Source organism: Leucoraja erinacea, chromosome 12 (genome assembly GCF_028641065.1).
Source record: "Leucoraja erinacea ecotype New England chromosome 12, Leri_hhj_1, whole genome shotgun sequence".
Lineage (NCBI taxonomy): Eukaryota > Metazoa > Chordata > Chondrichthyes > Rajiformes > Rajidae > Leucoraja > Leucoraja erinaceus.
In genome coordinates this window covers 45584728-45611227 of record NC_073388.1, presented here as the reverse complement: position 1 = coordinate 45611227, position 26500 = coordinate 45584728, and the positions used below count along the sequence as shown (strand labels likewise).

Genomic DNA, 26500 nt, shown 5'->3' with positions numbered 1-26500 from the left:
ATTGAGGAAACGTTCATAATGCACTCGATATGTGAGTGTTTTCAAACTCAATCTAACGCAGCATCAGACATTGCATAAGTTTTCGATCTAATGTTGCCTTTCTGTGACCTGCCAGACACTGACTGTCTGTGGCTGTCAAAAATACGTTCCCACTTTGCAGGGATTAATGATAAAAGTTGTAGTTTAACTTCCATTCTGTTTGTTGGCCGTCGCTGTTCTATAGGGGTTGCCAACTTCCTCCCTCACAAATAAGGGACAAAAGGTCAAAATAAGGGACAAATTCCCAACGTCAATTCGTTGACGGACTCGGCCGTGGTTGGGTGAACGATGAGTTGGCCCCGGGTGCTGGACTACACACAAAGCCCAGCCGGCGGGCGGGCCAGCTGACGAGTTTTGGCCCGGGCAACGTGGCTCGCAAAGTCTGGCGCCCCATCCAACTCATGAACCGATGATCGGTCACACGGACAGGCGGTCCCGACGGGGCCACTGGCGAGGTGCTGCTGCTGCACTCCATGGGCTGCACTACGTCGGGACGGGTGAGGCGGGGCCAGACACGGCGTTCCGACCCGACAGTCCCCTCGATCCGTGTAGTAGCGGTCAAATGCGGGACAAGGGCGATCCCATACGGGACAAACTAATTTAGCCCAATATACGGGACGGGATGTCCCGGCTAATACGGGACAGTTGGCGACTCTACTGAACGGCATGGTGGCGCAGCGGGAGAGTTACTGCCTTACAGTGCCAGAGACGCGGGTTCGATCCTGACAATGGTGCTTGTCTGTACGGAGTTTACACGTTCTCCCCGTGGCAGTGTAGGTTTTCGAGATCTTCAGTTTCCAAAGATGGACAGGCTTGTAGGTTAAGCAGCTTGGTATGAATGTAAAATTGTCCTGACTGTGTATAGGGTAGTGTTAATGTGCGGTGATCGCTGGTCGGTGTGGACTTGGTGGGCTGAAGGGCCTGTTTCCACTCTGTATCTTTAAACCAAACTAAAACTAAGCATAGGGCAGACAGTACAGCACAGGAAGGGGCCTTTCCACCCACGATGTTTGCACCGAACATGATGCCAGGTTAAACTCATCTCATCCGCCTGTACACGACCCACATCCCGCTATTCCCTGCTCTTCAACCGACCTATCTAAAAGCCTCTTAAAGGTCTGGGAGGCCATTTAGCCCAGTGAGTCTGTACCAGCTCTCAGAGCATTCCCATCCATCCCATTCCCCCACTCACTTCCCTGTAACCTGGTCTCTTGATCAACCCGCCTCTGATTACCTCCTGCCCAAGGGGCTACTTACAGCGGGCCACCAAAATGCCACGGTTAGGACTGAACGCACACAGCAGGACCTGTGAGGCCACAACCCCGACTGCTGCCCCACCATGCTGCCCATGCAACAGAGCAGGTTCATACTTACCTCAACACTACACCAAGATCGGCACAGTGACACAGTGGTAGGGACTGCGTGGGTTTTCTCCGGGTGCTCCGGTTTCCCCCTACACTCCAGGGAAGTGTGGGCTTGTAGGTCCATTAAGTTCGGTAAAAATTGTAAATTGTCCCTAGTGTGTAGAATAATGCTAATGTACGGGGATCGCTGGTTAGCACGGGCTCGGTGGGCCGAAGGGCCTGTTTCTGTGCTGTATCTCTAAAGTCTAAAGTAACAGGGTGGGCTTCTGCTGACGTGGTAGTTTTGAAGTTACTAAAGCAGGATCACTAATTGTGAAATTAATGTCATTCACTGAATTTATCTTTTGGATGTTTAAACATGTCTAGTTGACTTGATGAGAGATTTACCCACCATTTAGCCATACGTGGTGGATGAGGGAGCTCTCTCCATGTTCTTAAGGAGGGTGATTGCCAGCAGATGTACATTGATCCTGGATAGTTAACAAGCTATCTGCTTTAACATGCATTCACTGCAAGGCACAGTATTTCCCAGGGTCGTTCAATTTCCTCATTTCCTAATGGAGAAAATTGATTGCTGCTGGCAAAATATTAAATAAAAGGGCTTCTCGCTGACATTAAATTTCAGTAACACCAGCAAACGACCCACAAGCAAAGCCTAATACAAACTGACATGTTATGGTGTACACCACATTGCTGATTGACAGGTTTGTTATAATGATACGTTTTTACCACAATGTAGTTTCACATGTTCCAGTGTGGGACCATGGAGATTCCCCGCAAGGTACTTACCAAAATGTAGGTTGAGAGAGTCTGAAGAAGGGTCCCAACCCAAAACGCCACACATCCTTTTCCTCCAGAAATGCTGCCCGACCACCTGAGTTACTCATAAGCTCATCGGTTTTTGGAGCAGAATTAGGCCATTCGGCCCATCAAGTCTCCTCCACCATTCAATAATGGCGGATCTGTCTTTCCCTCTCAACCCCATTCTCCTGCCTTCTCCCCCATAACTGTGCTAATCTAGAATCTGTCAAAATCCACCGTAAAAATACTCATTGGAGACCTCCACAGCATTCTGCGGGAATGAATTCCACAGATTCACCACCCTCTGACTGAAGAAATCCCTTCTCATCTTCTTTCTAAAGGCATGTTCTTTTATTCTGAGGCTGTGGCCTCTGGTCTTAGACTCTCCCACTAGTGAGAACATCCTCTCCACATCCACGCTATCCGGGTTCTACTCCAGCACTTTGTACACGGTAAACCCTCACAATAATGGACTCCGGAGAGGGGGGAGGTGTCCGCACTAACAGAGTGAGGGGGGGTAAGGCCTGGAGGAACAAAGGCCTGGAGGAAACAAACATGGGATGAGGTGGGGAGGGGGATGTGGTGGGGAGGTTGAACCTGAGGGGGATTCCCAGGCTAGGGAGCTAGAGAGCCCCCAGCCTCACACATGGTGCACCGGGTATAGGGCCCGGTACCCACGCCGCCTTCATGCTGCTCCCTCTCTCTGCTCCTGCACCCGGAAGCTCCCACCACCTGGAGCCAGCTCGTTGGGTAACTGGCGGAGTTGGCGGGGTGGTGCAACCGGAGCTTCGGTCCGCTATAACTGAAATCCGTTACATAGAGGTCTGTTATTGCAGGGTTTACTGTATATCTTTGATAGATGGTGCTGTTTGTCATGATTCAAACCTTGCGCCTGTTAAACTGATATATTATATTTGGCATCTAATGGTGTAAGCAGTTCATGGAGACATCATTTCAGTTCTAGGGTGGCGCACAGAGGCGCAGCTGGTAGAGTTGCTGCCTCACAGGGCCATAGACCCACGTTTGTGTGCTGTTCGTGTGGAGTTTGCACGTTCTCTCTGTAACTGCATGGATTTCCCTCAGGCAGCTCCAGTTTCCTCCCCACATCCCAAAGACGTGCAAATTTGTAGGTTAATTAGCCTCCGTAATATCTATACTTAGTCTAGCAAAAAACTCACCCAAAGTCTCATCTTGTATGTATATATGTATGTTCCCGAATTTCAGCCAAAATGGTACATGATAGCACATCAATTTTAGGGCCGCCTTATTCACCATTCGCCTGGGGTGTGTGGTATCAAGTTTTGTTCCATTTAACAAAGTAATTGCCTTTATAACTTTCTACCGCGCATGGCACAAGTGTCAATGCGGCAGGTTGCGCCTGCGCTGTGCGCTCACACTTGCCGATCCCGGTATCCGTGCATGCGCAGTTTGGGGAGGGTTGCCGGTCCCGGTACCCGTGCATGCGCAGTTGGGGGAAGTTTGCCGTGCCAGGCGTCATTTTAAGTTCACCATTTTTATCTCATATTTGCGTGTGTACTTAATGGCGTCACAATGGGGACCCAACGGGTCCACGGGTCATCTAATTAACTTTATAACCCCCCTACCCCATTCCACCCCCACCCCTACCCCTCCACCCACTCCCCCCCAAACCAACCAAACTTTCCTCAAAACTAGCAGCTAATATTGTTTTTTTTTAATTCTAAGTATAGAATATTTTAAATAAGTGACAACGTGTCTGTTCGGGAGAGGGAATTGAGAGTGTTTGTTCCTGAGCCCTTGCTGAGAAGTCCAGTTATTGCTGGCAGTTGTAATGTCCCTGTATCTTATCACAGCCATTCCTTCACACATTGTACCAGGTTTGGACCATTTCCTGTTGTTCCTTCCCGAGGCCTGAATTCCCGCTGTTGCATTTCCGAGATTGCTCCTGCCACTTCCGTGAGATACCGCAAGCAGCATGAGCGTTGCAACTTCTGGGCGGCTTTGCACGAAACGATGTGCATTTGATCATTTCTGCTCAAGGAAGCAGAACAGCACGAGAACAGGAGGCATCACGCTCAACTGAACTGTAAACAGCAGAGTTTGCTAATTCGGAGAATTAGCTTTGGTGCAGTGCTGCAGCTTAGACATGCAACAAGCCATTACCAGAGCATCGCAATTTACCAACTCTGCACGTGGGGCTTTTAGATGCATCCCAGAGGAATTCACCATTCAGTTTCCAACTGCGATTGTGCAAATCCTTGGAGATTGTGTCCAATGAACTCCAGCTGATTCATCCTCTTGGATAGAGCTTTATCCCAAATGGAAAGACTGTTCAATAATTAAGGGCTACAACTGCTCATCTAATTTAATGCCGACTACATCAGCAATATTCCTCCCTTGGATTGATCACAGCATTACCCTTGAGAATAACTGGTATCGGTTTACGACTGTCATATGCATTAAGATACAGTGAAAAATAATGTTTTGTGTCCTGTCTAATAATACCATACATAAGCGTAAAGATGTTATACACAAATACAATAGGTAGGCAAATAGATAAGTATCAGAGTTTAGTTTAGTTTAGTTTAGAGATACAGCGCAGAAACAGGCCCTCAGCTCATCAGGTCCACACCGACAAATGATCACCCTACGCTAGTTCTATCCTATACACTAGGTACAATTTGCAGAAGACAATTAATCTACAAACTTGCACGTTTTTGGAATATGGGAGGAAATCAAAGCACCCGGAGTAAACGCACGCGGTCCCAGGGAGAACGTACAAATTCTGTACAGACAGCACCCGTAGGCAGGATCGAACCTGGGTCTTAGCAACTCTACCGCTGTGCCACTGGAGTAAAGAGCATTATGGCATTACAGTTACAGAGGGAATGTATAGATTAAAAAAAAAGTGCATTGTCTGAAATGTGGTAGGTTGGAAGATCGGGACTATGCCCTTCATAATGGGAGGACCGTTCAGTAGTCTGGTAATAGCAGGGAAGAAGCTATTCCTGAGTGTGGTGTTAAGTGCTTTCAAGCTTTGGTATTCTCTGCCCAATGGGAAAGGAGTGAAAAGGGAATGTTGAGGGGTAAATATTGTCGATTGAAACCAATGCTCTTGCAGCATATTGATTGATTGAAGTGGGTTCAAACCCCAGTCCAGGGTGTGTGCAAGACCTGGTTGAGCTCCCACACTTTCAGAACGATACTTGTGGTGTGCTGCATCATTGAGGTGCCACCTGTCATCGGACTCAGTAGAGTGCCTGGAGTCATCCATGGGTCAGGCAGCATCTCCAGTTCCTTGTGTCTTGATGGGTCGATTAATACATACAGCATGAAAACTGGCCCCTCTGCCCACAGTTACCAAGCATAGATCACACGCGATCTCATCCACTCCCTACACACTGGGACAATTTACGGATGGCCAATTAACCTACAAACCTGCACGTCTTTGGGATGTGGCAGGAAACCGGATCACCCGGAAGAAACCCCCATCCTGGATTTGAGTGCGTGTGTGGAAATGATTGACAAACTGTTCTATAAGATTTGTCAGTCAAATAGACATTTAATCTTTAAATGAATAATGGACTGATTTAGTGAAGAAGGGTCTCGACCCGAAACGTCACCCATTCCTTTTCTCCAGAGATGCTGCCTGACCTGCTGACTTACTCCAGCGATCGTTTCGCCGAACACCTCCGCTCGGTCCGGATTAACCAACCTGATCTCCCGGTGGCTCAGCACTTCAACTCCCCCCCCCCATTCCGAATCCGACCTTTCTGTCCTGGGCCTCCTCCATGGTCAGAGTGAACACCACCGGAAATTGGAGGAGCAGCACCTCATATTCCGCTTGGGTAGTCTGCACCCCAGTGGCCTGAACATTGACTTCTCCAATTTCCGGTAGCCCTTATTGGCTCCTCCCCTTCTCAGCTCTCCCTCAGCCCTCTGGCTCCTCCTCTTCCTTTCCCCCCCCCAACTCTACATCAGTCTGAAGAAGGGTTTTGGGCCGAAACGTTGCCTATTTCCTTCGCTCCATAGATGCTATCGCACCCGCTGAGTTTCTCCAGCACTTTTGTCTACTCCAGCATTTTGTCTGTCTTCGGTGTAACCCAGCATCTGCAGTTCCTTCCAACACATTTAATCAGAAAACCATTCTTCTTGCTAGCCAGAACCTTTGTTAATCTATTTCTGGTGCACAGTTTAAACCACGAGCTCACTCCGGGTTTCGGCTATAGATTCATCACAGCATGTAGCTCACGTGAAGGTTTGTGCTGCAGGGAATGTTAGTCTCTCAACTGCAGATGAAATAGTTGAAAGCCTCACAAATAAATGGAGGTTTCCGTAAACGTATAGTTTTCTCTAATTACTTTGTCTCTCTCTCTCCTTCTTGCAGGATCCTAACTCCAGTAATAATTACATCAAAGCCACATCGCACGCCTTCCTGAAGCAGCAACTCCTGAAGAAGCAACATAATCTCCTCCAGCAACAACTCATGGCTGACCAGGTGAGGCAAGCTCTTCAGATGGCAGTTTAGTGAACACACTGCTGAGATTATAACTCCTGAATGAACCCAGCTCCGCCTCACTCACCTTATTGTGGTAGAAACACATTACAGACGGGACGGGTTTGACACACACAAGTAGACTGGTGTTAGAACCGCCCCAGCTGCTCTGGTAGCATCTGTGGAAAGAGAAAAATAAAATTGAATAATTGTCATTTATCTCACAGAAACAGTTACACTTAATGCATGTAATCCCTGACTGTAGTCAAAATCTCTACCATGTGCTCGTTCATAACTGAGTTCTTGAGGCACTGCAAAAGGATCAAATGCAGATTGAGTTTATACTGCTAGTTCAAGCTGTGCACAAAATCTGTGGGCAATGTGTGAGGGGTTTTAGACGGCTCTGGGCCGGCACTTAATGGTGTTTTATTTGTCCCGTATGCAACTGCACGGCGACATTCTGTTTGCATATTTACTCAAGTCCGGTTGGCCCGCGCTGCTCGATGTAGTGGAGCAGGTCCCGCCAACCAACGTCCCTCTCCTTGCCCAGCCGTCTTTGTGTCCCAGGGGCGCTTAGCTTGAAGGCGTTGGTGGCATTGACCCGGTTCACTGTTTGACCGACCCTTGCTCCTCGTGGCAGATGTCTCCAGAGGCCCCCCTCCTGGTTCGGCTATTCGCCGAGCCCTTGGGTGGGTCCCGCCGACTGATGAGCCCGTGGGTCCCGCCGACTGATGAGCCCGTGGGTGGGTCCGCGGTCCTGAGGGGTAATTCGTTCATTCAGAGGGTGGTGGGTCTATGAAACGAGCTGCCAGGGGAGGTAGTTGGGGCAGGCACCATGACAGCTTTGAAAAAACATCTGCATATGTATAAGGATAGGAAAGGTCTAGAGAGTTATGGGTCACACTTGGACAAATGGAACTAGGTTAGATGGGGCATCTTGGTTGGCATGAGTGAGTTGGGCCGAAGGGCCTGTTTCTCTGCTGTATGACTCTATAATTTGTCCCTGTACATGTCAGTTCTGAGGGCAGGGTGCTCTGGTTGATGCAGGGTGACGGGGGAAAGATCCTGACTTGGGTTTAAAATGTTCCATGATTGGAAGTGTGGAATTTAAAGATGTACCCAGTTGCTGACTTGCCCTGTTGAGCCAGATTGAGGCAGGCGGGACGAGTTTAGTTTAGACGGGGCATCTCGGTCGGCATGGGTGAGTTGGGCCGAAGGGCCTGTTTCCGTGCCTTATTCATTGGCTTGGTCATTGTTTTATGTTGGGGGAGGGGGGAGAGGGATCGAGGAGTCTGTAGCTGATCATTGAAGTATAAGCCCCTGAACAAAACAGAGACTCTTAAGTCTGGTAGGATGTGAACAATTAAGTCATGTGTTTTTATTTATTTAAGCGCATGGATTTCATTGATGTGTGAGCGGATAGTGGGCTGTTCTGCTGCACATGGAACGGCAAATAAAAACATTAACACAAATCAAACGCCTGTGCATAGGATATAGCAGCGGATTTGCGCTAATTGCCCTTCCTCCCCGCCCCCCCACTTCATGTCTTGCTTTGAACTGCAGTTGGTTGCATGGATGAACTCATGTTTGTTAAGGCACAGGAACTTTATGTGTGTCACAGGCGAAATGCAGGTGAACCAACAAGAGCTTTCTTGTCAAGTTGTTTCTGGGACAGGATTCAGGAAATTCAGCCTGGCCATCGATAGACACTGGAATATAAACAAGCTCATTTTGGCATCTATGAAAGGCTTCGAACAGAAGAGCCTTGTACTACAAGCGTTCAAACGCTTCCAAAACGTACAGCTGCGATTTGTAACATCCAACTCTCGTTAGCATTTTATTTCCCGAATTCCTGAAGAAAATAGGGAGTGTCCGTCTGGAAGCTGAAGCTGGGTGACTGGACGATGGTGCAGAGCTCCGCAGGGTACTGGTGTTCGGCTCTGCTAGGGAGTCCCAGCGAAAGGTGCGAGTGGGAGGAGTCTATGATTCCAAAGCTCCTCTTCAGCTGTGAGCAGCCTGTGGGACATTTCATATTGAAGGGTTCTACCCAATGCCTGCAGTTTAGTTTAGAGATACAACGTGGAAACGAGCCCTTCGGCCCACCGGGTCCGCGCTGACCTGCGATCACCCCCATACACTAGCACCATCCTACACACTAGGGACAATTTACAATTTTACCGGAAGCAATTAACCTACAAACCTGCACGTCTTTGGAGTGTGGGGAGGAAATGAAAGCACCCGGAGAAAACCCACGCGGTCACAGGGAGAACGTACAAACTCTGTACAGACAGCACCCGTGGTCAGGATCGAACCCGGGTCTCTGGCGCTGTAAGTCAGCAACACTGCCGCTGTGCCACTCAATAGAAGACACAGAATGCTGGAGTAACTCAGCAGGTCAGGTGTCATCTCTGGAGGCAATGTTTTGGGTCGGGTCCCTCTTCAGAAGACGGTGTTTCCACGCATTTGCGGTTCTTATCCTTCTCTCTGGTAGGGTAGGTGCTATCTAATGGGCCTGTCCCACTTAGGCGATTCTTGCGGCGACTGCCACAAAATTTTCAACTTGTTGAAAAATTTTCGGCAGCAGTGGCGACAATTTTTGCTGTCGTAGCTTGACGGAGGTGTTGGCGTAGGTTATCGCCAGGTGTTGTAGGTGAATTCCATTCAAATTAGTCCCTGGCAGTCGCCTAAAGAGTTGCCTAAGTGGGACAGGCCATATTAGGGGGAATTTCCGTACAGACCAAGGATGCTGAACAAAGGGATATTTACACTGCGTTCATTAATCTGACGACATTTCTTGTACAGTTAAATTCAGATAATCCGGTTCTGGCCCCCCACGATATTTGGACAAGCAGATCTTCAGGGCTATTGGATATTACTCAAATAAATACCCCTTTGTACTTCAATGAACTTTTCAAAATGTCGCACTGTAGTATAACAAATGTTCCCGTGAACCTGGAGAGTTTAAAGGGAGTGTGGGAATCAGAGCTCCAGAGGATTAAACATTGTAGAACAGAAGTGCAGGATAAAAGGCCCCACCCAGTAAGTTTAAGAGGAAGTTTGCTAACCAGAGCCCAGTGGGTTTCGACTGAGGGTGTAAAACGCAAAGTGCTGGAGTAACTCAGTGGGTCAGACAGCATCTATGGAGGACATGGATAGGCCATATTTTGGGTCAGGACGGGTTGTGTCATACAGCGTGGAAACAGGCCCTTCGGCTACACTAGTCCCACCTGCCTGTATTTGGCCCAACTTGACCACAACGGCCAACATGTCCCAGCTACACTAGTCCCACCTGCCTGTATTTGGCCCATATCCTCCCAAACCTGTCCTATCCATCTACCAGTCTAACTGTCTCATAAATGTTAGGATAGTCCCTGCCTCAACTACCTCCTCTGGCAGCTTGTTCCATAAACCCACCACCCTTTGTGTGAAAAAGTTACCCCTCCGATTCCTATTAAATCCTTTCCTCTTGTCTGTACGGAGTTTGAACATTGTCCGTGTCTCCGGGTGCTCCGGTTTTCTCCCACACTCCAAAGTCGGCGTGGTTTGTAGGTTAATTGGCTTGGTATAATTGTAAATTGTCCCTAGTGTGTAGATAGTGCTGCTGTGTGGGTGTCGCTGGTCAGCACAAGCTCGGTGGGCCGAAGGGCCTGTTTCCACGCTTTATCCCGAAACTAAACCAATTGTCCACAAGGATTCGCTCGAACTTCTGCAAATGCCCTACAAGAAGTAATGTGATGGGATGTATCTCAGCCTGGTGTGGCAACTACTCTGCTCGTGCCCACCTACAGAGAGTGGTGAACACAGCCTGGTGTAGGAACTGCAGATACTAGTTTACACCAAAGTTAGCCACAAAATGCTGGAGTAACTCAGTGGGACAGGCAGCATCTCTGGAGAGAAGGAAAGGGTGGCATTTCGGGTTGAGACCCGCAACATCACCCATTCCTTCTCTCCAGAGATGCTGCCCGTCCCGCTGAGATACTCCAGCATTTTGTGTCTCTCTCCACTCCCATCACTGGCTTGTCACTTCCTTCCATCCAGTCCATCTTCACATTGCTTTGCATGGGGAAGGCTGGAAGTATATCGTCAGGGGTGCCTGGGCCAAGACACAGAAGCACAAAAGCTTGGACACCAGACGTACGTAAAGCTTCTTCCTCACTGCTACCTGAGCCGTGACCTCTTTCCCACCCCGTCCCGGAGGTACAGTCGCATTCACTGAAGGGCCTGTCCCACTTGGCCGTCATTTGCCCGCCATTTACGCGACCTCCAAAGATTTGGTCATCGCGTTGTGACGCACGGGTAGCGTGTGGGTAACGGGGGACGGGCGCGTGGAGAGGCGTGGAGGATCGTGGAGTTGCACGCGGTATCACGCGGCTCTCCAGGATTTCGTGCTGCAAGAAATCTCCGCGCGCCGCCGGCGTGGCGTATCGTACGCGGATGTACTGCGGTCGCACGCTGACGTCCTGACCTTTTACGTGGAGAGCGTGGTGACGCATGATTACGTCACCGTGCGTAACCATGTGCTGCCGCGCGCTGCCCACAAAGAGAAAATAATTGCGCCGTAAGCATCAATGCTTTCAGAGTAATGTCTTCAGAGTTACACCTTAATAAGTATTTTTGAAATATCCTTCGTTAAGGATGTTTCAAAAGTTAACATCCAGGTAAGGATTGCAGATTTTATATCCTAAAAGAACACTAGTAACCAAATCAGGTTTTTTTTAAATAACCACCAACAATTTTACAAACATCATTAAAAAAAAATTGGCAAACTAATTCTTAAGCTGGGTTCAAACCCTCAACCTGCTACATTGGAATACAAATTTGTGTTTGTTGGGAGTATTTCATAAAGTTTTAAAGTAAATGAATTTTTCCAGCAAACAATAATGTTATCAATGTTTCTCTTCACAAATGATGTTAATACGCTGACTAATTCTACTTGCAGAGCAGATCAAATATTTGAAGGCGCGTGATGATGCGCCCGACCGTCGCCCGTCAGTCACTACCGGCCTGTCGTGTAAATGACGGCCAAGTGGGACTGGCCCTTAACTATTAACTCTACATCATTTAGTCATTCTGTTCTATCACATTAAATTTATATTGTGCTTCACATTGAACTACAAGCTTTGCGCTATTCTGCTGCTTTACTTGCATTGTTGCATCTATCATCACAATGTTTACAGCATGAGCTGCATGCCAACAAGAAGTTTCATTGTACTCTGGTGTATATGACAAAAAACTAGTCTGAATCTGAATCTGAAGTTAAAAGGAGTGCAGGAAACAGAAACTAGTGAACCTAATGTGCAACCATTGGGATTCCCAAACAATCGTAGATCTATCACAGTTTTTATTGTCACTAAAGGGCCTGTCCCACTAGCATGCGACTGCATGCGGCGAGTGCGTCCAAACCAGAAATGGGGGCCGCGCGGAGGTCGAGTGATCCCGTACGAGTTGACGTGAAGTTCGAGCGAAGTCCGCGGGAAGTTCGCGCTAGGCGTACGCCGTCAAGACGCTATGTACGCCGTCGAGACACTGCGTACGCCCATCGAGACGCTGCGTGCGGCCCCAATGCGGCTGCGGGCCGGCATGCCGTTGCCGCGCGGAATTTTTGAACAGTGTCAGTTTTTCGGAGCCCCGCGCGATGTCGGGACCAGCTCCGCACAACTCCATACGGCTCCGGCGATCGATGTGGGACCGGCACCGCGAGGCCGTACGGCTCAAGCGACCACGTTAGTTCGCGCTTGCTGCATGCAGTCGCATGCTCGTGGGACAGGCCCTTAACTTGTAAGTCTGTAATACCTAAAACTGTGTTATTTCATGGAGTATTTTGTTTAAGAAAGAACTGCAGATGCTGGAAAAATCGAAGGTAGACAAAAATGCTGGAGAAACTCAGCGGGTGAGGCAGCATCTATGGAGCGAAGGAATAGGTGATGTCTCGGGTGGGGGCCCTTCTTCAGACTGGTGTATTTTGTACAGTTTTGGTCACCCTGCTATTGGAAGGAGGTGGTTAAATTGGGAAGAGTGCAGAGAAGATTTACAAGAAATGATGCCAGGACTCGAGGGCCTGAGCTAACAGGGAGAGGTTGAGCAGGCTGCGGTGGTATTCTTTGGAGTGCAGGAAACTGAGGGGCGATCTTATAAGAGGTGAATAAAATCATGAGGTGAATAGATAAGGTGAATGCATAGAGTCTTTTACCCAGAGTAGTGGAATCATGAACCAAAGGACATAGGTTTAAGGTGAGAGATGAAAGATTTAATATGAACCTGAGGGACAACATTTTCACAACGAGGGTGATCTGTGTATGGAATGAGCTGCCAGAGGAGGTAGTTGAGGCAGGTACTATAAATTAATTTAAAAGACATTTGGACAGGTACAAGGGTAGGAAAGGGGGATATAGGCCAAACGTGGGCTGGTGGGGCATCTTGTTCGGCATGGGCAAGTTGTGCTTGCTCTGTGTAAGACTGTATAACTCTGTGAGTCTATGTCAGTGGAGAGCATTTTCAAGCGGGTTGGTCCTTGTCCTCATCGATGTACGAGGAAATCAAGTTCCAATGATTTATCCATATTGTGATGAATGAATTTGTCTAAATAGTGAAGCGTTACATGATCAGAACTTTGCAGAGTATTATCTGTCACTGAAGCATTAATTAAAGTAACATTCCACCGCCCTTCTCTCCCCCTCCCCCCACACCAGGAAAAACAAAGACAACATGAACAAATCAATGGCCACATGATCCGGGTGTCCCCCGAGTACAAGGAGCAGAGGAGTGTGTTTGGAGTTCAGCAATTAAATCATTTCCAAGGTAAGATGAAAGCGGGGGCAGAACAGAGGGGGTCTTTAACGAGAGCTTGTGCTCTGCCTCAATGTTGTTGCTGGGCCGTGGCACAGCGGTAGAGTTGTTGCCTCACAGCACCAGAGACACGGGTGCTGTCTGTATGGAGTTTGTACATTCTTCCTGTGACCACGTGGGTTTTCTCTGGGTGCCTCGGTTTTAGGATTGCCGCCTCTCACTCCCAAATAGGACAATAAGGGACTGATGGGGGACAAGGGACATTGAGGGGGAGGGGAGGGACTGGACATGACGGGGGGGAGGGGGTTACAGAGACAAGGAGAGGGGGCCAGATGGAGAGGGGAGGGGACATTGAGGGGGGGGGGGAGGGGAGGGGACATTGAGGGGGAGGGGGAGGGACATTGAGGGGGAGGGGAGGGGGGACATTGAGGGGGAGGGGACATTGAGGGGGACATTGAGGGGGGGGGGAGGGGAGGGACATTGAGGGGGAGGGGAGGGGACATTGAGAGGAGGGGAGGAGGGACATTGAGGGGGATGGGAGGGACATTGAGGGGGGGGGGGACATTGAGGGGGGGGGGAGGGGACATTGAGGGGAGGGGGGGGACATTGGGGGATGGGAGGGACATTGAGGGGGAGGGGGGGGAGGGGACATTGAGGGGGGGGGGGGGGGAGGGAGGGATTGAGGGGGAGGGGACATTGAGGGGGGGAGGGGACATTGAGGGGAGGGGAGGGGACATTGAGGGGGAGGGGAGGGGACATTGAGGGGGAGGGGAGGGACAGGGGATTGAGGGGGAGGGGACATGGAGGGGGGGGGAGGGGAGGGGGACTGGACGGGAGGGGGGTCACAAAGACGGGCAAAATATAGCGTGCAAGTGATGCGCATAAGGGGATTGGATGAAAGGTGAATCACCCGTGTGTGGCGCCAACAGCACATGCAACACGCAACGAGTGATTCTCTGTCAAAAAGGCATAGGTGGCGTTTCTGGTCGAGACCCTTCTTCAGAGAGTCAGGGAAGAGGGAACCTAGAGGAATGAAAAGGTTCGGAGCAGCAGCGAGAGAGGGTGTTGCAGAACTCCAGGAACACACCCTTCGGCCTTCAATGTCTGTGCCAACCGTGAAGCCAAGACACGTGATCCACACGTGATCTGTATCCCTCCATTCCTTGCATATCCATGCGCCTTTCCCAAAGCCTCATAAACGCCTCTTAAACACATCTCAGACTCCCCCCCCCCCCTGTGTAAAAAAGACATTTCCATCATCTTCGCCCCTCTCAGCTTCAAGTTATGCCCTCTAATGTTTGACATGTTCTTCATGGAAAACAGATTCTGACTGCCCACACGATCAATGCCGATCATCATTTTCTGTACCTATCAGATCGCCCCTCAACCTCTGGGGTTCCTGAGAAAACAATCCCAGTCCATCCAACCTCTCCTTGAAGCTAGATCCCCCTAATCCAGGCATCATTCTGCTCAGCCTCCTCTGCTCCTTCTCCGAAGCCACTACATCTTCTGTAGAACTTGGATTTAATGTGGGATTAGGACAACAAAATGTGATGTGAAGAAAACATCTCAAAGTCCCAGCAGAGTGGGGCAGCACAGTGGGGCTGCTCCCTCACAGTGCCAGGGATGCCGGTTCGATCCTGACCTCGGGTGCTGTCGGTGTGGAGTTTGTATGTTCTCCCTGTAACTGGGTGGGTTTCTTTTGTGAGTTATTTCTCCCCCCCCCCCCCCCCTCTACTTTCAGTTTGAAGCAGGTTTCCGATCCTACATGTCACCTATTCTTTTTCTCCAGAGATGCTGCCTGACCAGCTGAGTTTCTGCAGCATTTTCTGTATATCTTTGGCATAAACCCTCACATCAGTCTGAAGAAGGGTTTCGACCCGAAACGTTGCCTATTTCCTTCGCTCTATAGATTCTGCCTCACCCGCTGAGTTTCTCCAGCATTTTTCTCTACCTTCGATGTTCCAGCACCTGCAGTTCCTTCTTAAACACTCTTTAGTTTAGTTTAGTTTAGTTTTGAGATACAGCGCAGAAACAGGCCCTTCGGCCCACCAAGTCCATGCTGTACACCAGCACTATCCTACACACTAGGGACAATATACAATTTTTACAACCTGGAAAAAACCCACGCGGTCACGGGAAGATGGTACAAGCTCTATACAAGCAGCGCCTGTAGTCACGACCAAACCCAGGTGTCTGGCGCAGTGAGGCTGCAACGCTGCCACTGTGACTGAATCAGTTTAAAAGCGGATTACAAAGGCCTTCAGCACTCTCCTGCCCAGGTCCCTGACGTAAAGAGACATCAGCAGCTCTTATTGCTGCCCCAATGTACCTCCATTAAATTGCCTAATCTTTCAGTTATTTAATGTCCATGTCCCCACTTCTGGGCTTTGGTACGCAAACCAGACTAATTTGTTTATGATTTTTTTTTCAGCTGTGGTACAACCTTTGTCGACAAACTCTGTGCAGTCTTTGCCAACGCCACCTGCCCACTGCGGGATGCGGCTGAACCCCGGCCTTTTACAAGTGATACCCCAGAACAACCTTGGACCTGGGGTTGCGGCAGTGAGCACCAGCCAGGCCGAGCGGACTATGGGGATGTATCCGAATAACGGCGGCAGTCAACAGAATGTCTACATCCCACCACCCGGCATCAACATGCCTCTGCGGCCAAGCCAGAGCGCTCTGGGAATGCGCTCGTCCAGCCAGGCCGTGCCAAGCCAGGCTATAATCCGGCAAAGGACAGCAATGCCAGGGTTCGCAGGCTCGGTACCAAACCCAGCCGTACCTCCCCAGCACGTCAGGCAATCCATCAACCAGGCAGGGGCCAGCATGCCCGTGCAGGGAATATCAACCCCCTTGGGCACGTCCAGCATGGCCCCTCAAATGTGGGCACAGCAACGGATTCAAGGAATGCAGAATCAGGCCAAAATGGACGGTGGCATGCAGCAGTTCTCGAATAGCGCCTTGTTCCCCAAGCAAGCCATGCGGCCCAACCTGCCCGTGCATCCCTTTCCCCACCAGAGCATGGCACCGCCAAACCAGATAGCGCCGGGGGGGCAGATGAAGCCGCTGCAGCAGCTGAACCCGGGGCAGGCTGGACAAAGCATGGTCTCCATGAGCGGCTCGTCTCCCAGACACAGTCAACAGAGGTTACCGTCAGCGGCCATGACCAGCATGAAAGCCGTGCCACAGGGGATCACCAGCCTGAGCCAGCCTCACCCGCTGCCCGGACTCACTGCCGCCAGCTACGTGTCCAGTGCCCAGTCATCAGCCTCCTACAGCCGCATGAACCCCGCCACCGAGGTGTCCACCTTTGACTTTCTCCAACACAATAACGGCAACGCCTTGGCGGCAGCGCGTAACGAGTCCGACTTCATAGAGTCCATCATGAAGGGCGGCAGCAGTAACGACGACTGGATTAATGACTTAACGCTTGATGACTTTCTGGGGCAGCATTCCTAAAGCCTGCCTGGTCGGTGTGATTTATCTGACCTCCAGGCCCTTGTACATAGTGAGTGCCCATCTACACATCGTGGCAGTGGACTGAAGATTAATGAGCATGTGTGTAGGTGTGGTGACTGCAACCTTCCAGTTACTAGCAGGTACAGATCGCTGGGTGTACCCAGTGTACTGACTGCAACACTGAGTTTTAAAGTGGCAATACATAATTTAATGTATTTCTTCAAAATATTCTGTAAATTATGTTTTCCTAATAAATATTGTATGTCAGGAAGGAGTAATTATACTTGGTTGGATCATTTGTCAATAAAATACAGTATAGGCGAAATCATTGTTTTTTATATTAGCAAATTTGTTTATTTTTATTTGGTATAAAAAAATGCAGACTACATTGTTCAATTAGTAATACTATGTATTACAATGTTAAAATACAGGTTGTGTTATCGACATGACTTAGACAGTGCAGTCTTGTGTTGAACAGGTGACTTATCCCTGAGTTCAAGAATCTTCATTAACCATCAGTTCCATTTTGATTTCAGCAAGTTACCGCGGCAAGCAAACTGATGGAATGGCTGTCAATATGAAATTGCTTTCTTTGTAACCTGTCAGCTCGTGTTGACGGTCTGTACATTTTGTATGTGCATTCTACCAAGATGTTATGAACTTCATAATGTTTTTTTTTTTTTGGCTGAAATATTTCGTGATCTCATGTTTTATTCGTTATATGTATTTTCTTTCCTGCCTTGAATGTGTTTCTTTTATTTTTAATTTAATACCATCTTGGAGCACAAATAGTATGACAAGTTTTTGCTTCATTATCATAATAAACTTGCCTTGTGCCAAGACTGCATTATTAGTGATTGCCATACTTCCAGCATGAACTACGTGGCGTTTATGGCATGGGTCGCTGGGTGATTCAACACTCGGGCTGCCGAATTTGAAGCTTTTCACGTCTGTTATAAAAACTGGAATCATTGCATAAGTTGTTCATAAGGTCACAAGTGATCAAGTCAAGTCAAGTCAAGTCAAGTTTATTTGTCACATACACATACGAGATGTGCAGTGAAATGAAAGTGGTAGTGCAGAAAATGAATGTGCAGTGAAATGATAGGGGTAGAATTAGGCCATTCGACCCAGCGGTGATGGGTGGACACATTCAACTCCACCATTCAATCATGGCTGATCTATCTCTCCCTCCTGACCCTATTCTCCTTCTTTCTCCCCCGTAACCTCTGACACCTGTACTAATTAAGAACCTATCTATCTCTGCCTTAAAAATATCCACTGACTTGGCCTCCACAGCCTTCTGTGGCAATCATTGTCCAGACTGAGGAAGGGTCTTGACCTGAAACTTCACCCATCCATGTTCTCCAGAGATGCTGGCTGACCTGCTGAGTTACTCCAGCCTATTGTGTCTTTTTTTTTTAATAAACCGGCATCTACAGTTCCTTGTTCCTCTCTTGGAGGATACGTATTTGTAAATTAATGGATATATTTTTATGAGGGTAAACTCAGTATTTCTGAATATTATGCATCAGATGGATGAATAGATTTTTGAGGAGAAGGAAAATGGGACCAGGTGGGATGGGAAAAATTAGGGATGGACGGTTTTGGTTTGGGCTGGGGGAAATAAATTAGGAGGGAACACATCAACAGTGCAGATTGGAAGTTCTATGGGTGACAGACCGGGATCTGGAGTTCAGGAGATCGAGGGGTAGGGCAGGAGATTAGGGATGGTTGGAGGAATTGGTGCAGTGTAGGGACTGGGGAAAGAATAAAGGTGGACGATGCACTTAACTGGCAGGTATAGCTTGTCTGGCACTGCACTGGGTAGACCAGGTTTACTGGGAGTGTCCAACAAAATATCCCATGGAAAATGCAGTCAAGAGTCAAGGGGTCATATGTACTGACAACAGTATAATGAAACTTGCTTGCAGCAGCATAACTGGCCTGTAAAACCATATACAGAGATAATATATAACAAACAGAAATACTGAAATAAATTAATAAACCCATTAATAGTGCAAATAAAAAGCCCAAAGTAGTTGGGTATTCGATGGATGTAATGGACCTGAGGGCATGTTTAGTTTAGAGATACAGCGTGGAAACAGGTCCATCGACTCACCGAGTCCGGGCCGACCAGCGTTCACCCATATACAAGTTCTATCCTAAACGCTTTACAGAAGCCAATTAAAGTACAAATCTGCACGTCTTTGGAGTGTGGGAGGAAACCGGAGCTTCCGGAGGAAACCCACGCGGTCACAGGCAAAGATTCTATAGCAAGCAAGTCAGATCACTCGACAAAAAAGACGTCGTACGGTCATGGGCAGATCCGTAACCGGCTTCCGTCTCCGCACCAAAGATCCCGTAGCGGATCAAATATAACTGGTGCGGAGACGGAAGACGGTTACAGAAACATCCTCGTAAAAATAAAAGTTCTTTGGTAAAAATCTTCTCAATTTCAGAATTATAATTTATTAACACAAACTGTTCCCCTGCAACGTTGATTACACTGCGAGTCGGGTCGGGTCGGGTTACTGAAATGGATGAAAAAAAGGCCCATGTTCCGCTCCGTTGCGTAGTACACATCAGCCCATTGCATTTAGAAGGAGTGGTCTATAGGATCTTTGGTCACGGGGAGAACGTACAAACTCCGCACAGACAGCAGCAGTAGTCAAGACCGAATCCAGGTCTCTGGCGCTGTGAGGCAGCAACTGTACGGCTGCGCTGCCGTACCACCCTGTTTCTGTGCTACGGGACAGTATCGCTACAAATGTATCACAGTAGCGTTTTCTCTCATTGTAATCTGGGCTCACTAGAGTGAAGAAAGGAGGAGAACATTGTCACTTTGGAAATGGCTTTGAGAACATCACAAGCAGAGTCTTCAGCCCATCGAGCCTGCTTTTTTAAAAAGAGATATTTACTGATTCACAGGAAGTGGATACCGCTGATGGAGGTGGCATTCATTGCCATCTTTCATTTGAGTTGAGAAGGCAGAAACGTATCAACAATAGCGGAGAGCCTGGAGTTATCCAAGGCTACAAACATTGTCAGATTCCCATTCTGAAGAGCAATAGAGAAGAAGCCAAATCGCTGTAACAGGTAATTTCATACATTGTTATATTAAAAATAAATCCAAATTTAAATTCCTCAATTATAATGGTGTGATTGGAACTCTTGACTGAATATTATGGGTCTAGTAACTTAACCAATGGGCTAACCAATGACTACCGCCCTGTCGCCCTGACCCCAATAATAATGAAGTGTTTTGAACGCCTGGTGAAACCCCACATTACTGCCAGCCTCCCCTCATCGTTAGACCCCCTCCAGTTTGCCTATCACCCGAACCGTCCTACAGAGGATGCCATCTCTACCACGCTGCACACAGTACTCACGCATCTGGAAAACAAAAACACATACGCCAGAATCCTGTACATTGACTTCAGCTCAGCGTTTAACACCATCATCCCACAGAGACTTGTGGAGAAACTCACCCTGCTGGGCCTCAACACCACCCTGTGTCACTGGATCTTGGACTTTCTGACAGAGAGACCGCAGTCAGTCCGTGTTGGCAAGAACTCTTCAGGCTCGATCACGCTGAGCACCGGCTCCCCTCAAGGCTGTGTGCTCAGCCCGCTGTTCACATTGCTCACACATGACTGTGCTGCCAGATTCAGGGACAATAAGATCATAAAATTCGCGGATGACACAACAGTGGTGGGACTCATCAGTGGAGATGACGAATCAATGTACAGGGAGGAAGTAAAACAACTAGTGGACTGGTGCGGCAAAAATATTCTAGAATTAAATGTCGACAAAACGAAGGAGATGGTTGTCGACTTCAGGAGGGCGCAGCCAAAGCATACACCCCTCAACATCAGTGGCATTGCAGTGGAGAGCATAAAGTTCCTCAGTGTGCAAATTACAGACAGCCTCACCTGGTCCAGGAACATCACTGGGACCGTCAAACGGGCCCATCAGCGACTGCACTTCCTGAGGAAACTAAAACAGGCCTCACTCCCCACCAACATCCTCAGGACTTTCTACAGGTGTACAATGGAGCCTGTACTCATGTACTGCATAAATACGTGGTACTCCACCTGCAACTACTCGGACAGGAAGGCTCTGCAGAGGGTAGTGAGGGGAGCAGAGAGGTTCATTGGCGTCTACCTACCCTCGGTACAAGAACTGTTCCAGAGCCGCTGTCTGAAAAAAGCTCAGAGAATTGCTAAGGACAAACTGCACCCCCTCCACATACACCTGGATCTCCTGCCATCAGGCAAGAGATATCGAAGCATCAAAGCCCGGACTACAAGACTGCTAAACAGCTTCCTGCCACAGGCTGTGAGGCTGCTAAACAGTCACTCTGTACTCACAGTCACTTGGTTCTGCGGCTGGCACGGACACTTTAATAACTGGCACTGGCCACTCAAATCAGCTGCCCCGGATATTTTTATGATTGGTTTATTGTATTTTAACTTTGTGTTTTACCTGCTTTTAACTATTTATACTGTTCCATCAGGGACTGGATTGTTTTTAGTGTTATTATGTGTGAAATGTTTTAAATTTCATGTGCGATGCTCCGCTATTCCCTGGGAAACGTCTTTTCATTTTGCACTGTACAACTGTTGCTTGCCAGATGACAAGAAAGGTTGATTGATTGATTGATTGATTGATAACACAATTCTGAGAAATCCATTACTTAACAAGTTAGTGATTGATTTTATATCGTGTCCCAGTTTTGTGGTAATAGAGTCATAGATTGATACAATGCGGAAACAGGCCCTTCGGCCCAACTCGCCCATACCAACCAACATGTCCCAGCTACAGTAGTTCCACCTGGCTGCATTTGGTCCATATCCCTCCCAACCTGTCCTATCCATGCACCTGTCTAACTGTTTCTTAAACATTGGATAGTCCCAGCCTCAACTACCTCCTCTGGCAGCTTGTTCTATACACACACCACCCTTTGTGTGAAAAAGTTACCCCTCAGATTCCTACTAATTCTTTTCCCCTTCACCTTGAACCCATGTTCTCGATTCCCCTACTCTGGGCAAGAGATTCTGTGCATCTACCCGATTTATTCCTCTTATGATTTTATACACCTCAATAAGATCACCACTCATTCTGCTGCGCTGCAAGGAATAGAGACCCAGCCTACTCAACCTCTCCCTATAGCTCACACCCTCTAGTCCTGGCAACATCCTCGTAAATTTTCTCTTAACCCTTTCAAGCTTGACAATATCTTTCCTATAACATGATGCCCAGAACTGAACACAATATTCTAAATGCTGTTTCGCCAATGTCTTATACAACAGCAACATGACCTCCCAACTTCTAGTTGGTCTGGTAATTGGCTTCTGTAAACTGACTACCAGTATAGGGTGGCACGGTGGCGCAGCGGTAGAGTTGCTGCCTTACAGTGCTAGAGACCTGGGTTCGAGCCTGATCAAGAGTGCTCTCTGTATGGAGTTTGTACGTTCTCAATGTGACTGCATGGGTTTTCTCTGGGAGCTCTGGTTTCCTCCCACACTCCAAAGACACACAGGTTTGTAGGTTAAATGGCTTTGGTTAAAATTGTAAATTGTCCTTAGTATGTAGGATAGTGCTAATGTACAGGGTGATCGCTGGTTGGAGCGGATTCAGTGGGCCTGTTTCCATGCTGTATCTCTCAAGGGCCTGTCCCACTTGGGCGTCATTTGCGCGTAATTTGCGTGACATCCTAAAAATTGGTTGGAGCGTGGTGATGTGCGCATGGCGCGTGGTGAAGCGTGGTGGCGTATGCAATGATGCGTGGTAATGCGCGGTACCCCAGGATTTCGGAATGCTCAAAATCCTCGCACGCCACCTGCGTGACGTATCCCTTGCGCACGCTGACGTACTGATGGCGTACGTGTAGTGCGTGGTGACGCATGGTTACGCATGGTGACGCACGAACATTGCCTATGCTAATTTATTATGTGTCACCCTGCGTCAACATCCGTAAGCATGTGCCGCCCGTACGCCGTCGGCGCGCCATTTGCGCGTCATCTGAGCGCCGCAACACTTGACCACACGGGTATAGAGCGCACGTAGTTTTGAATTTTTTTTCACTGGGAAAATCCTTGCCACGGAGATCGGACTAAGTACGAACAACATCGCATATGGATCCCAAAAGAAGCAGGGCCCTCAAGACCACTTAGCGTGCGACTGTCGTACTGCTAGACGATTTTCGCGCAACAGTCACGACCGGCCTGTCACGTAAATGACGCCCAAATGGGACAGGCCCTTAAAGGTTAAAGTTTATTGCCTAATTGGCCTATGAGGGTTGGGAGACTATCTAGTGTGTCGGAAAGTAGGATGACATAGCATTAATGTGAATGTGTGATCGATAGCCGTTGTGGACTCAATGGGCCACAAGGCCCATTACTGTACAGTATCTCTAAACTAAGCTTAATCTGAGGACATGACTTTCTCTCCCATTTCTGCCATGAGCGCTGGTCTTAAAGACCTTCGCAGACCTTCCAAAACCACCCTCTTATAGCAGACAATCAGCAATAACGGACATCATTCCATCCCTTCCCCCTCCCATGGTCCATTATAACGAGGGTTCACTAACTTTGTGCATCAGATAAAGACTATCCATGGTCACCTCATTAAAGTTTGCACAATCAGTAACCTTCTCGCCCTTGCTAGCATTAACATAAGAAGGACTTTAATACATTGAATGTCCTCCCTTCCCTACACGAGCTCACCTCTCCTAGTTGTACACTCCAATCACAAACCTTTCTGTGCCATTATATCCTTCTCTCACCGCACTTTCAGTTCTGGAGTTATCTCCCTCGATCTCTCTACCTCTCTGCCCAGTTTCAAAACATTCCTTCAAATTTGTCACTGACCAAACATTTTGTCCTTCTGTCCTTCACTGTTGTTTGGGAGAACTAACATTACAAATATTAAATCAATGCACACTGTTTGTATTATTTTTGTTGCAATTGGCCTTTGTGGAGTCCATGTTAGTCTAATTGCATTATGTAGGTGGTTCATCATTTAACATTCCACGACGCTACACTGAGGTGCAGAGGTCCAGCAGAAGCTAATTATTGAAATAACGTTCTCTGGGTTGACAGTCACCTGATTTGTCTTTTTTGCTGGTTTAAAGATCTCTCTCTCTCTCTCTCTCTCTCTCATTTACCTCTAAGACAGGAGATTGCTGGGTGTATTTCCTTCTTGCACCTTTTGCATTGTTCACCAAATGCACCAGAAGGTGTATCAGGGATGTTCACAAATCATTTGTGCAAATAGGCAAGAGAGTTTTGTCATACAATTCTTATTCACAGCAGCACAACAGGTTTGTAAGTACAGTGTTCAATAGATAACACCATCAACAAACAAAACTATTAAGTTCAATAAATAGAAAACCCAAGACAGCAAAACTAAAACAAAGTTTGTAGTTTAGTTGGAGTTTGTAGTGTTTAATAGCCTGATGGTTGTTGGGAAGAAACTGTTCCTGAATCTGGACGTTACAGTTTTCAGACTCCTATACCTTTTTCCCTTCTTTACTTGAGTTGAGAGCGTGGCCTGGATGGGGTGGATCCGAGATGATGCTGGCTGCCTTTTTGAGGCAATTCCTCTTAGATAAATAGATAAATAACATGGTGGAATGTTAATGGAAATAAATCCAACTGAAGGGCCACTTGATGAATGATTAATGCAGTATTTGCTGGAAATACTCTGTGGGTCAAATGCACCTGTTGAACCTTTCAATATAGGCTCACAAGTAGATGGTTTAGCTTAGTTTATTATGGTCACGTTTGCAGTAAATACTTTTGCTTGCGTGCTGTCCAGTCAAAGAAATGAATATACATGATTATAATCAAGCCATTCACAGTGCACAGATTAAAGATTAAGTTACAACACATGATGCAAGATAAAGTCTGATGAAGTCCAATTAAAGATACTTTAAAAGTCTTCAGTGAGGTAGATCGGGGGATCAGTATTCTAGTTGATGAGAGGACCATTCAGTTGCTTGATAACAGCAAGGAAGAAACTGTCCCTGAATCTGGAGGTGTGTGTTTTCATACTTTTGTACCTCTTGCCTGATCGGAGATGGGAGAAGTGGGAGTGACGGGGGTGAGACTGGTCCTTGATTAACCGCTGGCCTTGCCGAGGCAGCGTGAAGTGTAGATGGGGGGTCAATGGAGAGGAGGCTGGTTTGTGTGATGGTCTGGGCTGTGTCCAATTGAGTTATAGGATAAGATATGAAACAACAAGCAACAATTCAGCAGCGATGGTCCAAGAGGAGACTCATCTTGCAAGGTTTATTATCAGCAACTTTATCAGTCCCATCACTCTCTAGGGACCTGCTGGGCAAAGTCAACTAAAACTTTCAACATAGCTCACAGTAAGGTTTACAATATTTTATTGTATAGAACATAAGGGCTAGAAATGTAATATCACAACTATGCATACTGTGATATGATTGAAAATGTGCTTTTTCTTGAATAGGTCATATTGTATGACTGGAAATTAGTCTGGGCTCTTCACACCTATGCATCAGACTGGACTTCTGTACAAACGAAAAACTGCAAAAGTTGGTTTATACCAGAGATAGCTGGATAGGGTGCAGTGAAGATTTACGGGGATGCTGCCAGAACGCGAGGGGCTGAGCTATAGGGTGGGGTTGAGCAGGCTAGGATTCTATTCCTTGCAGTGCAGGAGGATGAGAGGTGATCTTCTAGAGGTGTGTAAGATCAAGAGAAGAATAGATCAGGTAGACACACTCAGAGTGTCTCTAGGCGTAAATTGTCCTTAGCATGCAGGATAGAACGAGTGAATGTTGGCATTGACTTGATGGGCTGAAGGGCCTATTTTCATGCTATATCGCTATAACTAAAGACAAAAACAAAAGCATAGGTGAGTTGGGCTGAGGGGCCTGTTTCCGTGCTCTATCTCATCAGCCTATAAAACGCTAATCAATGCCTGAGAGCTTTATTCCCAGCGGCTGGTTGTCTGATGGCCTTCCTCGCCCTCCAACAACCCTCCCGCTCTCCGACGGTCCCCTCGCTCTCCATGGGTGCTCGCAGGTCCCACCTCTCTCTCGGCAGCGCGGGTCCCTTCGACGCCGTGTTCAGAGTCGGCAGTGGATGCTCCGTCCTCGGTGATCTGGTCAATCTCACAACCTCCAATGGTCTTTGTCTCCCAATACCACAACAGGCCCAAAACATGCTACAGAGCGAAGGGAAGATGCACCTCTGCGGATGCTGGTGGGTTTTCCAAGGCAGATTGTTTATTAAAAGCGTGAGAATAAATTATTTGCTCATATGTGGTGTGATCTTTAAGACTTTCAGCCATAACCCTGATGGAGTTTAGAGATACAAATAGAAACAGGCCCTTCAGCCCACCAAGTCCACATTAACACTCAATCACCCATTCTATGGTAATCCATCTTTCTCATCCACCCCCTACTCGCTGGAAGCAATTTACAATTAACTAACAAACCCACAAGTCTTTAGTGTTTAAGAGGGAACTGCAGATGCTGGAGAATCGAAGGTTACACAAAAAAGCTGGAGAAACTCAGCGGGTGCAGCAGCAT

General features: G+C 47.9%; 1 protein-coding gene across 2 annotated transcripts in view; it reads left to right on the top strand.

Moving 5' to 3' along the window:
* Window positions 1-17771, top strand: part of LOC129702308 (mastermind-like protein 2) — a 454918-nt gene extending 437147 nt beyond the window's left edge. For both annotated transcript variants that reach the window (XM_055644038.1, XM_055644037.1), the window contains 3 exons: window positions 6571-6681; window positions 13368-13476; window positions 15899-17771. In XM_055644038.1, coding sequence (XP_055500013.1) covers window positions 6571-6681; window positions 13368-13476; window positions 15899-16929 — 1251 coding nt within the window. In that variant the 3' untranslated portion in view covers window positions 16930-17771. The remainder of the gene's footprint in view (window positions 1-6570; window positions 6682-13367; window positions 13477-15898) is intronic.
* Window positions 17772-26500: the final 8729 nt, after the last annotated feature.